The 12,786-nt window shown below is 45.8% G+C and overlaps 1 protein-coding gene across 8 annotated transcripts in view; it reads right to left on the bottom strand.

The window, feature by feature from the left end:
* The window catches only part of szt2 (SZT2, KICSTOR complex subunit), a 182,570-nt gene that overhangs the window by 90,968 nt on the left and 78,816 nt on the right, over positions 1 to 12,786 (bottom strand). For all 8 annotated transcript variants that reach the window (XM_023339641.1, XM_023339646.1, XM_023339644.1 and 5 more), the window contains 5 exons: positions 6,770 to 6,849; positions 2,978 to 3,116; positions 2,539 to 2,862; positions 2,201 to 2,408; positions 133 to 260 (listed from right to left, as the gene is read on the bottom strand). In XM_023339641.1, coding sequence (XP_023195409.1) covers positions 133 to 260; positions 2,201 to 2,408; positions 2,539 to 2,862; positions 2,978 to 3,116; positions 6,770 to 6,849 — 879 coding nt within the window. The remainder of the gene's footprint in view (positions 1 to 132; positions 261 to 2,200; positions 2,409 to 2,538; positions 2,863 to 2,977; positions 3,117 to 6,769; positions 6,850 to 12,786) is intronic.

The raw sequence follows: 12,786 nt of genomic DNA, 5'->3' as shown, positions 1-12,786 counted from the left end.
AATTTCCCCAGAGTCCGGCTAATGACCTGATTATTTGACATAGGTGTGTTGAAACAGAAACACATCTAAAACCTGCAGGACACAGGCCCTTGTGGTCTGGAGTTGAGGATGCCTAATTTAAAGTCAAGTCACCTTTAACATAACTCTGGTGGTAATGTTCTTGGAGCAGGCTGCAGTAATTAGCAAGCTCTTTATGTTTGTAAGGCTGAGACAGGAGGTCTGCCCAGGGGGATGGACTGTTGCGGTCTTGAGATAATGACCTGCAAAAGGAAAAAAACAAAAAGCTTTAAGGGTAAAACCAAGAAAATAGTCACTCAATATCACATGGGAAAAACATTACATCAGCAAAAAATAAATAAAAAACCTGCAAGGGAAAGATTACCATCCACAAAGAGCATTTGGAGCATTCATCTGGAATTTCTCTTCCTGAATGAATTGTGGAGTGGGCAGACATGCTGCTGACATGTCATTGTCAGATAAGATGAATCAAAACAGGCACTGAGGTGGTTAAAAAGTTCCTTGGTGGAAAGACCTTGGGGTGGATGAGATTCGCCCAGAGTTCCTTAAAGTTCTGGATATTGTAGGGCTGTGTTGGTTGACACAGCTCTGCAATATTACATGTGCATCGGGGGCAATTCCCCTGAATTGGCAGACCAGGGTGATGGTCTCCCTATTCAAAAAGGGAGACCATCGTTGGACAGTCCGTCGAATAGTCAAACCTTGGATTCAGAAAGCGCAGTGTGGTTTTCGCCCTGGTCGTGGAACACTGGACCAGCTTTACACCCTGGAGGGTTCTGGAGGGTGTGTGGGAGTTCATCCAATCAGTCCACATGTGTTTTCTGTACTTGGAGAAGGCGTTCAACCGTGTCCCTCAGAGTCCTGTAGAGGGTGCTCCGCGAGTATGAAGTACCGGGCCCTTTGATTATGGGCTACTAGGTTCCTGTATGACCGGTGTTAGAGTCTGGTCCGCATTGCCGGCAGTGAGTTGGGCTCGTTTGTGGTGACAATTGGACTCCGTAAAGACTGCCCTTTTATCACAGATTCTGTTCATTATCTTTATGGAAAAAAAGGGGATCGGTTTCGGTTGGGGCCCAATCTCTGCTTTTTGCAGACAATGTGGTCCTACTTAATTCATCACGTCGTGTCTACAGCTTTCGGTGGAGTGGTTCGTAGCAGAGTGTGAAGCGCCCAGAATTAGAATAAGTGCCTCCAAACCCAACGCCATTGTCTTGAGCCAGAAAAGGATAGAGTGCCTTCCCCGGGTCAGGGAGGATGTCCTGCCCCAAGTGGAGGAGTTTAAATATCTCTGGATCTTGTTCACAAATGAGGGAAAAATGGAGTGGGAGATCAACAGGTGGATTGGTGCAGCGTCTGCAGTGAAGCAGGCGCTGTACCAGTCTGTCATGGTGAAGAGAGAGCTGAGTCAAAAAGCAAAGCTCTCAATTTACCGGTTGATCAACTCTCCTACTCTCATCTATGGACATGAGCTTTGGGTCATGACCGAAAGAACGAGGTCACAGATACAAGCGGCCAAAATGAGATTTCTCCGTAGAGTGTCTGGGCTCTCCCTTAGACATAGGGTGAGAAGCTCGGTCATCCCTGAGGAATTCAGAGTAGAGCCACTGCTCTTTCACGTCGAGAGGAGCCAGTTGAGGTGGCTCGGTCATCTGGTTAGGACGCCTACTTGGTGAGGTGTTCCATGCACATTCCGCCGGAAGAAGACCCAGAGCAAGGCCCAGGACATACTGGAGGGACTATATTTCTCAGCTGGCCTAGAAACGCATTGGGATTCCCCCGGAGGAGCTGGGAAGAGGAAAGTCTGGGCCTCCCTACTTAGATTGCTCCCCCCGTGATCCAACTTCGGATAAGCAGAAAAAAACTGATGAGATCAGCCAACAATCTTTCACTGTTGTTTTGTCCAGTTCTGATTTTCTGGCACGTTTCCATACTGTTGACTCCAGGGGTTTACTGGAGTCAGCATCTGTTTGTGACTACTAGACTGCGCTTAACTTTAACCAGTAAAAAGTACATCAAAGTTGATTCCAAGCAAGTTTAGCATTAAAATTAAACTAGTCTTCATTCAATTAATAGGTGTGTGAATTTGTAGTATTTATAGTAACTAAATTCATATCAGATATGAGCTGATTCAGTTTGATCTCTGCTATATGATGAATAGGCCTATAATAAGTAAGTTCCTTACCTGAAAAAGATGTCCTTAGGTTGGCACCTTGAATTGGGGTGTATTAGTTGCTCTTTCAGGTGCTCCAGTGAGCAGTTGTAGACATAAACTGGACACCTTAAATGACTACTGTCACTAGTGCTCTGTTGGGAAACCTGCCTGCTGAAACTGATGCGCAAATCCTCCTTCTGTGGTTCAGAAAACTGGACTCCTTCTTTTCCTCCAGGATCTAGAATAGTTTAAGTACTGTTATGGTCATGTTGTAGTGTGTTAAGACATTGGTTATTCCTTCAATTGGCTCATTTTGAACTAATCTACAGAAATATTATCACAACCACTAGCTTGATCAAAATACCAACCTGAGGATGGTGTCCCAGTATCTCTCTCTGACAGTCTACTGTCCAAACTCTCAGATTCCACATGCAGCAAGTCTATAGGTCCAGTGTGGCTCTCAGATGGAGATGTAAGGAGAGACGACTTGCCTGAGAAGTTGCCACAGCTGAAGCTTCTGTGCAGCTTAGAGACCAGGTTGTAGCCAGACTCTGACTTATCAGGGCCACTGGTGGAACCTGACAGGGAGTCTGCCTGAGATTTATTGCTGGGAGTCAAGGTATCATCCTCTTGCATACTGACAGTACTTCTAGGCTCAGTCTCCAATGTTGATGCCATCAACATAAGAACATCTGACAAGTAAATGCAATATGCACATTATGCCTCATCCACACATCTAATCCCTAATTTAAAGTAAAAATGTTGGTGTTTTCTGTCTCAGTACACAAAAATAAGGTAGACGAGTACCTGCAAAGGAGGCAGGAAGGAATGTGAGGAGGAGCTGTTGGGAGTTAACGTACTTGGCATAGCACCTCCACTGTGGTACGAATGAGCTTCTTTCTAACAGCAGAGGTTCCTCATCAACAAGGTCTGCATTACTGAAACTCTGAAAATCCATGTTTATTATATCGTTGCAAGAGTACATGTTGGTCCTACCATATGCCATTAAAGACTGGTTACAACAGTAACAAAGTTTCCCTTTACTAATACGTTCATCCATTGATGAACGTATTAGTAATATAAAATAACAAAAGAAACTACACCCTCTTTGATACTAGGAATATTATTTTCCTTTTCAGTTACTGCTGTGTTTGGGTTCTCTGTTATATTGACCATTCGATTTTAGACAAACTTCTATGGTAGACCATCTAATTTTAAAACAACTTTAATACACAGACTTTAAGGTGTGCAGAGGTCCCCAGGGCATTGTGGCTCAGTGGGTAGAGTAAATCGCCTTTCAAAAAAAACTGTGAATTCGAATCCAACTTCCTTCAGGCACATGTTGATGTGGGCAAGGCACTTGAAGCAACTTAACACAACGTCCCTACCAGTCCGTGCTATATAAAGTCTGTAAATTCACCCAGATCCCGAAGCTGTAAAACAAATGATCACTCCTTCACCACTGTGTTTCACAGATGGTTTGAGACAATTTGCTATACTCTATTTGGCTTTCTCCTAATGTGCATTACAGTCAAAACATCCATACTTTAGACTCATTTGTCCAAATTACATTGTTCAGAAATCTTATGTTTCTTTAAGTTGTACCTTTCAAATAAAAATATACAGTCAAAATTGTTTGTCAAAGCCAGTGTTTCTCAACCTTTTTTGGGCCAGCGCCCCCTATTTATTATCCACCGAATATTATTTTATGATTAATATTACTATCATTATTGTTGCCATCTTGATTTTTATTGTTTCTGTATTTGTCATCAAAAATCCTTAAAAGAGAAACACATTACTGAATTATTAGTTTCCAAAGAACAAAAAAGCCATGTAAATAGAAACCATTTTTAAAGGTGTCTAAGAAAAATGCAATGGGCATTCAACTTATAATCGGTAGGCTCATCAGCAGCTAATCAATGGAAAAAAATATTCCTGTGCAATTTTCTGATGTTAGTTGTTAAATCTTGCACAAAATGACCAGATAAAAGATGTACAACAATACCAGTTTAAACTTTGAACAACTTGAAAAAAGACTGAGCTCTACAACATTAAAACATGGGTAGAACTGTAACCATATCAATCATGACTTGTCTTCTTTTAGGTGTTTCTGTCAGTTTCTGGTGGTGCAGCTCTGTGCTGCCTTTCACTCACATGGCATTTACTGTGCAAGCCAGTGCTTTAAGAACAACAGTTCCAGATCCTATTAATGCCATAGAAATGGAACAGAAACATGGATGATATTTTTCAATAGACCTGTCTATTGATTTATAGATTAATAGTTTTACTGGACAGAAATTACAAAGAACAAAGCTGGTTCTTAATCCAATCCTAATGAGTCAAATTGAAAGTGTCATGGAGTCACTTAACACCATCATGACATTAACACTGACATAAAAAATAATATTGAAGAAATAAATATTAAAATGCTATCTAATTAAAAAACATAACTAAGTAATAAGTTCCTTGCTGTTATAGTCAGTAAAATATATTTCTTCTTAGTACTATATGTGTTCTCAACAAACCCATGGCATTCAACAATATTATCTTACCTCTTATCTAAAAATAGTGTCTGTTCAAATATTTTAGGACATAAAATATTTGAAAACCAGCGACCTATAATTTGACAAGTGAATCATAGCAACGTCATCAGCTGGTGTAACGCTGAAAAAAGCTACCAGTATCAGGAGCTGCGCCAAGATGCCAACAGAAACACTGAAGAGAAGAAGAGCTGTCATCGACACAGTTGCAACCAAGCATGTTTTAATGTTACACACCTCAGTTTTTAGTAAGTAGCTCAAATTCTAGTCTGGTATTGTTGTGCATATGAGAGGCAAAGTTTAAATTCGAGCAAATGCCCCCTGACGGAATCCCAGCACCCCCCTGCTGTCCTCTGAACACCATGTTGAGAAACGCTAGTCTACGGGAAAAAGGTCCTCTGACATACCTTTCCAAACACGCCATTCTTGCTCAATTATATTCTATGTGAATTGTCATGGACTTTAAGACTGAACATGCTAACTGAGGCATGTGGAATCTAAGATAGAAGACAAGTATCTTTTTTTATATGTTTTTTACACTTGCAGAATTCAAATAGTCATAGAGACTGGTAGATACCTGAAAATTTTTTAACCCCTTAACTGGCGGTATCCCATCCATGGGACAAATCTAGTTTGTTTAAATACTCTGTGTTTTTCGGCGCCAGTGAAGGGGTTAATCAAATCTTGATGTCTGAAAAGCATGAACAAAGGGTGAAATTTCTTTCTAACATGACAAAACAATCATGGTAAAATTCTTAGGAACTTAAAATATAAGCCTATCATATTAAACCATTAAATTTCTTCATAAAGATAGCGTAAAAATTGTTTTGTACTTATTAGGTTTTAAAATAATGTTCAATAAATTGTTAAACCAAAATCACAGGATATATTACACTATATCACTGAAGAAGTGAAAAGAAGAAACTTATTCTGTCCTTAAAGCTTCTACAATTATAAAAATGAGCAGCCTTCAAATTTGTTGCCAAACTATTTGGCTCTATTATTCTACAATGATAGAGAGTAATCATTGTAGAATGATTATTGTATAATGACAACAGACAAACAACACTTAGCAGCAAATTTCATATGTTATCAGGTCAAAAAAGAGGTACATATTCACGTCAAGTTTTTATAAAATTATAGACAGAAAAATAACAGTTTCCTCAAGTTACCAGAAGAACACTTTTTACTGTTACAAAGGACAGACCAAAATAAATTAGTTTTCATTCGTCCAAAGAAGCAACACAACTTCAGGAACATGTTCCTATAGAAAAATTATACCAAAGTAAAGATTCTTGCAATACTGATTTGTTGCATGTAAAATGATGTTTTAAACCTTAGTTCTGAGATAAAATCTTGGGAAATTACTGTGCAGGTGCGGTCAGTTATTTTAATGAGTCCAGCATCAAGAAGTGTCAATTGCTAATTCTCCTTTGACAGCATCACATTTTCCGTCCATAAAATTCTTAAAATGTATATTACGACTTGTTATTTTTGTGTATTATTCCTAGATAGGAAGTATCTGTGAAAATTTTATATGGTGCAACTGAAAGGGAATGCTGTCAAAGTCAACTACCAATAAATTTTCTCCTGTTTTTGATAGAGTAAGGGAGTATAATGTAAATATGTTTTTTGTACATAAGCTTTCAATTTAGAGAGTTGATGGAATGGGCTTTTTTGCAGATAAAAATTCTCGAGATAATGAAGTATTCTACAGTTAAATATACCATCTTTCAAATGCTTACTTTACGCAACTGAATGCCTCAAAACAAATTATCCTTCAATGACCTAGTCAACACCCAAACCTGAGAAAAATTATTTGTGAAATTTTAAAGACTTGTGTATAAATTAAGACCTAGAAATATAAGGTAAAACAGAGATCTTCATACACATTACAATTTGGTTCAGTAAATAAATATTGGCAAGGTGTAAGATATCAGGTTTTGCAAAATGCAGAGTCTTAAAGTTAAAAGAACTTGGCTTTAGTATTATAGAGAAGTTAAAATACCCTCAAGGTAAACCTGACTGAATATGGATAAAAATGAATGAGATTACATACCTGTAAAGTGCTTGTAGATCCTAAGACCTCCTTGCTGCCAGCAATGGTGTCTTTTCTCTCTATAGGTTTAACACATTCTTCTGAAGCACAAACAGAACAGATACAATTATACAGATAAGATGTTTGAGCAATTTATATCGAATCTGATAAAACAGAAAATAACATAATGTTCTATTTCATCCCTACTGACTGTGCTTTCAGCACTAAATGATCATTCTTGCGCATGCACAGGTCGAGTACTAATGACAACAAAGTCACCTGTGACCTGCCAGGGACCCACGTAACTCTATATAGTCACATAGCACCCAGCGTTCAATCCCTTTGTTCTTCTCGTGCGCAGGTGTGTTGAGTACAGGTGTGTGGTCGTGTGAAGCTGGTTGCTTCTGTATGTACCACTGTTGTCCTAGTTGTTTGTTGCTAGTAGCCCCGTGACCGGGTTTGGTCAGAGCTGCGGGTAAGTCTTGCTCTCCAGGGGCTGCACAAGCTATTTTCACCTTTACCAGATCTGCGGTCGCCACTGCAACAACTGGTAAGTTTTGTTCTTTTCTCAGTAGTAGTTTACTGTTCGCTTTGATTTGCCACATTAATTTTTGTGGCTCTTTAGACACACCGGATGGCGTTTCTGCTCGCGCTGAGTCCGTCTTCAGTTTGTTTATCTGACTCACTAGTGGCGTCTCTGCTCGCGCTGAGTTCTTCTATAGTTTGTTGTCTAAACTCACCAGTGGCATTTCTGCTTGTGCTGAGTCTATCTTACTTTGCTGTTAATTATCTGACTCACCAGTGGCATCTCTGCTCATGCTGAGTTCATCTTTGGTTAATTATAGGACTCGCTGGTGGCATTTCTGCTCAAGCTGAGTTTGTAACCTCTACGGGGGTTTTCCTACAAAGAAGTCGCCAGTGGCGTTTTCTGCTCATGTTGACTTCTTGTTGGTGGCGGGCTAATCACGCCTTTTCAGCAGTATGATGCTGGATAATTTATGCTGCTCGACCTGTCTGGCTCCGCTTCAGCCTGATGACGGGCATGACTTGTGTCCCTCCTGTGTTGGTGTGGAACATCTCCGGGAGGCGCTGACAGATAACGCTTGCCCCAACTGTTGCGTCATGCCCCGGTCAGTCAGGCTGGATCGGTTGGATGCGCTGGAGCAGCCTACTGACTGGGCAGGCACTGCGACGCATAATCCGTTGCTGCCGGGACAGGCAATGTGCAAATGGCCTTCGGTGCTGGTGAAGCGAGCCAGATGGACCAATTCATGGAGGTTGTCCACAAGAGTAGATCACCTCACTACTGAGCTGGCCAAATGAAGGCCCTCCTCCAGTCCTTTCAGGCTGATAGTGATCACGACATGGCTCTCCCTCCCGAGCAGGATGGAGCATCAGTCAATGATGACGATGCTATTTCGGTGGCGGCCTCTGGCACCCATTTCTGTGAGGACCTTCCGGAGCTGGGCTCCGAGGCCTCTGGGTCTGACTCCTTTGCCTCCCTGGAGGATACGGGGGAGTCTGTGACAGCCGCCATTCGAACAGCTCTTGCCCGTTTACAGATTGGTGTTCCTCAGGCCCAGCCTGCAGCTTCCAGCGCCTTCTTTAGGTGCAGTAGATCAGAGACTGCCTTTGTGGTTCCTCCCTCGTTCTAGTATATACGGGAACTACATGCTTGCTGGTCAGACACCAAGGCGCTTTCATGTCTGACAACGGATGGCAGGGTCCTGGCAGCCATGCAGGAGGCACCCAGGGTTGGCTTGGGGCAGATGCCAGTGGTGGAACCGGGCATTGCCTCTCTTATTATCCCACATGATGAGGATTTGCGGCCCAATGCCCGTTATCCATGGCCTCAGTGCTGTATTATTGATGACCTTCTTTGCAAGGCCTATGACTCTTGGGGCCCGCATGGGCCGGATTGGGAACTCTCTCTCCCATCTTATGCTAGCCCTGTCTTCCTCTTTGGAGTTTGTTCCACTGGATCAAACCACGCAAGGCCTGGTTGATGCATTTCTGCAGGCCTTTGCCCTCATGACGAGGGAGCTTGGCCGCACACTCTCCACACTGGTTCATGCTCGCCACCAGGTCCGGTTGGCACAGTCGCCACTTACTGAGCCTTGTTGGAGAACCTGCCGGGCCCTGCCAGTAGTTCCGGGGGAACTTTTTGGCTCTGCAGCACTGGATGCCTTGGACCGTACAGCTCAGACATATCGAATAAGGGAGCAGCTGGCAGGGCTTCACCGATGTGATCGCCAACCAGTCAGCACTTGGGCAGTCCTTCACGGAGGTCCTCGTGCCCATCTCCTTCTTTCATTGAGCCCCAGGGTCTGGTGCCGGGTCAGAGATCGGTCCAAAGACCTGTTCCAGATCAGGGAAATCGGGCTCAAGATCAAGCTGGGGCGACGTCATCTCACCCCTTTCAAGCCGCATCCTCCTAGGCCTTCAAAGGGCCGGGGGGCCCGTAGATGATGTCTTAGGGCTGGCGGTTGGTTATTTTACCCCGGGACAGCTCGGCTTCTTTGCTGCCCACACCCCAGACTTGTGGGTGTTGTCCACCCTGTACCATCTTCAATTCCGCTGCTGGCCACCCGTCCCTGGCCGGGTCAGGATGACTGTGATCCGCGACCCAGTGACAGCACAGGCACTGAATCAAGAAATCTGTACCTTGCTGGCCAAGGAAGCTATAGTGCCTGTGAACCCCCTGCTGGATCCGGGGGGCTTTTATTCCATATATTTTCTGGTTCCGCAGAAGACCTGGGGTCTACGTCCAGTTTTGGACCTCAGGGGCCTGAATGTGTACTTGAAGGCCATGTCTTTTCATATGCTGACCAACAAGGAAGTGCTGCAGGCGATTTCCCCGGGCGATTGGTTCACTTCCATAGATCTCAGGGATCCTTATTTTCATGTTCCAATCGCTCCACCCCATTGGCGGTTTCTTCGTTTTGCTTTTCAGCGGAGGCACTTCCAGTTCAGGGTCCTCCCATTCGTACTTTTGCTGTCCCCCAGGGTGTTCACCCGATGTGTCGCAGCGGCCCTCTCTCCTCTGCAGGCACGAGGATTAAGGATCCTCCCGTATCTGGACGACTGGCTCATTTGTGCCGCGACATGGGACCAGGCAGTTCGAGACACTCGGTTAGTGCCCCATCATGTGGGATGCTTGGGCTTGCAGGGCTTGCAGGTGAACATGGAGAAAAGCAGTCTGACTCCCTCACTGGAGACTGTCTTCCTGGGCATTGCCATGAATTCCATCTCAATGACTGCTTGCCTGTCAATAGTATATTGAGCATGCTCCCAGAATTCAGGTGCGGCAAGGCACTGCCTCTTATGCGATATTTTCGACTTCTGGGCATGCTTACAGCTGCATCTGTCGTAGTGCCTTTGGGGCTGCTGTCATTGCGGCCCCTCCAGATGTGGTTGAACAGCTTGAATTTAGACTCCACACGGAACACTCATTGTCTCAGAAGACTTCAGGTGGGGCCTCAGTGTCTTCGATCTCTGTCCCAATGGAGGGTGAGATTGCTCATGACGACAGGGGTCCTTGCTTGGTTCCTTCTCATGTCACTGGGAAGATGTGTTTACAGATCCATCCTCCACGGGCTGGGGTGCAACCTGGCGGGGTCAAATGGCACAGGGGACATTGTCCCAGCGGCAGAACAGGGAACACATCATTGTCCTGGTATTACAGGCTGTGCTTCTGGCCCTTCGGAGCTTTCTTCCAGGCTTGCAGGGGAACATGTGTTGGTAAGGTCAGACAACACCACTGTCGTTTTTTCACATCAACCACCAGGGGGGGACCAGGCCAAGGAAACTGTTGTGCTTGACTCAACGGCTTCTGACCTGGGCAGCTCTATACTTGGCCAGTGTGGCAGGCAGGTGTGGCAGGGAATCCAGCATCTCACCAACTACAGGACCAACCTCGCAGCTGTGAAAGGCGACGCCACGCTGGCAGAGGAGCTGAACCTCTTCTTTGCCCGCTTTGAGGTGAAGCCAACAGAGGCAGCCACACTACACCAAGCGACCCACAACACCACACCCCTCGTTGTAGAGGAGCACGAGGTGAGGCGCACACTGCGGGCTGTCAACCCAAGGAAGGCTGCTGGACCTGATGGCGTCCCTGGACGTGTCCTGAAAGACTGCGCCGATCAGCTGGCTGGAGTCTTCACCAGGATCTTCAACCAGTCCCTAGCCCTGTCTACAGTCCCATCCTGCCTGAAATCTTCCACCATAGTCCCCATACCCAAGAAACCTCACATCTCTTGCCTCAACGACTACCAGCCAGTGGCACTAACCCCTGTGGTGACGAAGTGTTTTGAAAAACTGGTCCGGGGTCACATCACAGCACTTCTCCCTCCTGGCTTTGACCACCACCAGTTCGCCTACAGAGCCAACAGATCCACAGAGGACGCTGTGATCACGGCCCTCCATGCTGCTCTGTCACATCTGGAGCAGCAGGGGAGCTATGTGCAGATGCTCTTTGTGGACTACAGCTCTGCTTTTAATACCATCCTCCCTCACTCCACCTGCATGTGGATTCTGAGCTTACTGAACAACCGACAGCAGAGAGTTAGGGTGGGAAAACATACATCCACTGCCCTCAGCCTTAGTACTGGCTCTCCACAGGGCTGTGTGCTGAGCCCCCTGCTCTATTGTCTGTACACATACGACTGCACCTCTGCCCACCACAGCAACACTATCATCAAGTTTGCTGATAACACCACAGTGGTGGGGCTCATCTCAGGAGGCGACGAGTCCGCCTACAGAGGTGAGGTGGAGCGGCTGTTGCAGTGGTGCAGGGAGAACAATCTGCTCCTCAACAATTTCGTTGTCCTTGTGACAATGACAATAAAGATTTATCTCTATCTCAGTCTCAGAGCAGCCTACATCTCGGGACCACAGAACCAGGAGATTTTCTATCCCATCAGAAGCCGCTGCCAGTGGAGTGGAAACTTCACCAAGATGTAGTAGAGTGCATCTGGAAGTTCTTTGGCAGGGCGGACGTGGACCTCCTTGCCTCAAGGGACGTATTTCACTGTTCCCTTTGGTTCTCCTCGGACGACAGCAGCCCTCTGGGCCACAATGCGCTGGCACACGACTGGCCCCGGACCCTCCTTTATGCCTTTCCACCATTCAGCCTACTTTTTCAGAGTCTCTTGAGGGTTCGTCAGGAGGGGCACAGGGTTCTGCTGGTGGCCTCCTTCTGACCAGCAAGGAGTTGGTTTCCTCTACTGCGCGAGCTCAGCTCCGGCTCGCCAATGCGTCTCCCCTCCAGGAGGGATCTTCTTTCCCAGATGGGGGTTCGGATTTTGCACCCCAAACCGGTCTGGCTCCAGCTCTGGGTTTGGCCCCTGTAAGGCCGGGGTCCACTTCTTCAAGATACACTGGGTCAGTAGGGCGTACAATGGCTAATGCATGGGTGCCGTCCACGTGAGCTTTCTATGCTAACAAGTGGGTGGTCTTTGCAACCTTGTGCCGTATTAAAGGGCAGGACCCGGTGCAGTGTTCAATCTCTGACATACTGACCTTCCTGCAGGCATTACTGGATCGAGGATGGTCTCCATCTACCTTAAAAGTTTATGTGGCTGCCATTTCCTGTTGGCATATCAGGCTGAATGGTTATTCGGTGGGCTGAGACAAAGACGTTGTACTGTTAGGTGCTCGGCGTTTGGACCCACCTAACCGCCCTGTGGCATCGGCGTGGGACCTTTCTCTAGTGTTTGAGGCTCTTCGGTCCCTCCCATTTGAGCTCCTGGCAGCGGATCTCAATTGGCTCTCACTGAAGACGGCGTTCCTTTTGGCGATGGTTTCTGCAAAGCGTGTGGGGGAATTGCAGGCTCTCTCGATAGCCAAGCCCTGCTGCTGGTGGAATCCTGATGGCTCAGGCGTTACACTGTGGCCTGATGTGGCATTTATTCCTAAGGTGTCACTGGCAGCAGGCAGTACCCAGCCACTCCATCTTGCCCGGTTTGACACCGGATGCTCCTCTGAACCACTGTGCCCTGTTCGTGCCCTTGAGGCATATATTGATGCCACGGTATCCT

This window comes from Xiphophorus maculatus, chromosome 9, assembly GCF_002775205.1.
Source record: "Xiphophorus maculatus strain JP 163 A chromosome 9, X_maculatus-5.0-male, whole genome shotgun sequence".
Lineage (NCBI taxonomy): Eukaryota > Metazoa > Chordata > Actinopteri > Cyprinodontiformes > Poeciliidae > Xiphophorus > Xiphophorus maculatus.
Note: the sequence above shows the minus strand (reverse complement) of the source record. Positions and strands in the feature narration are given on the sequence as shown.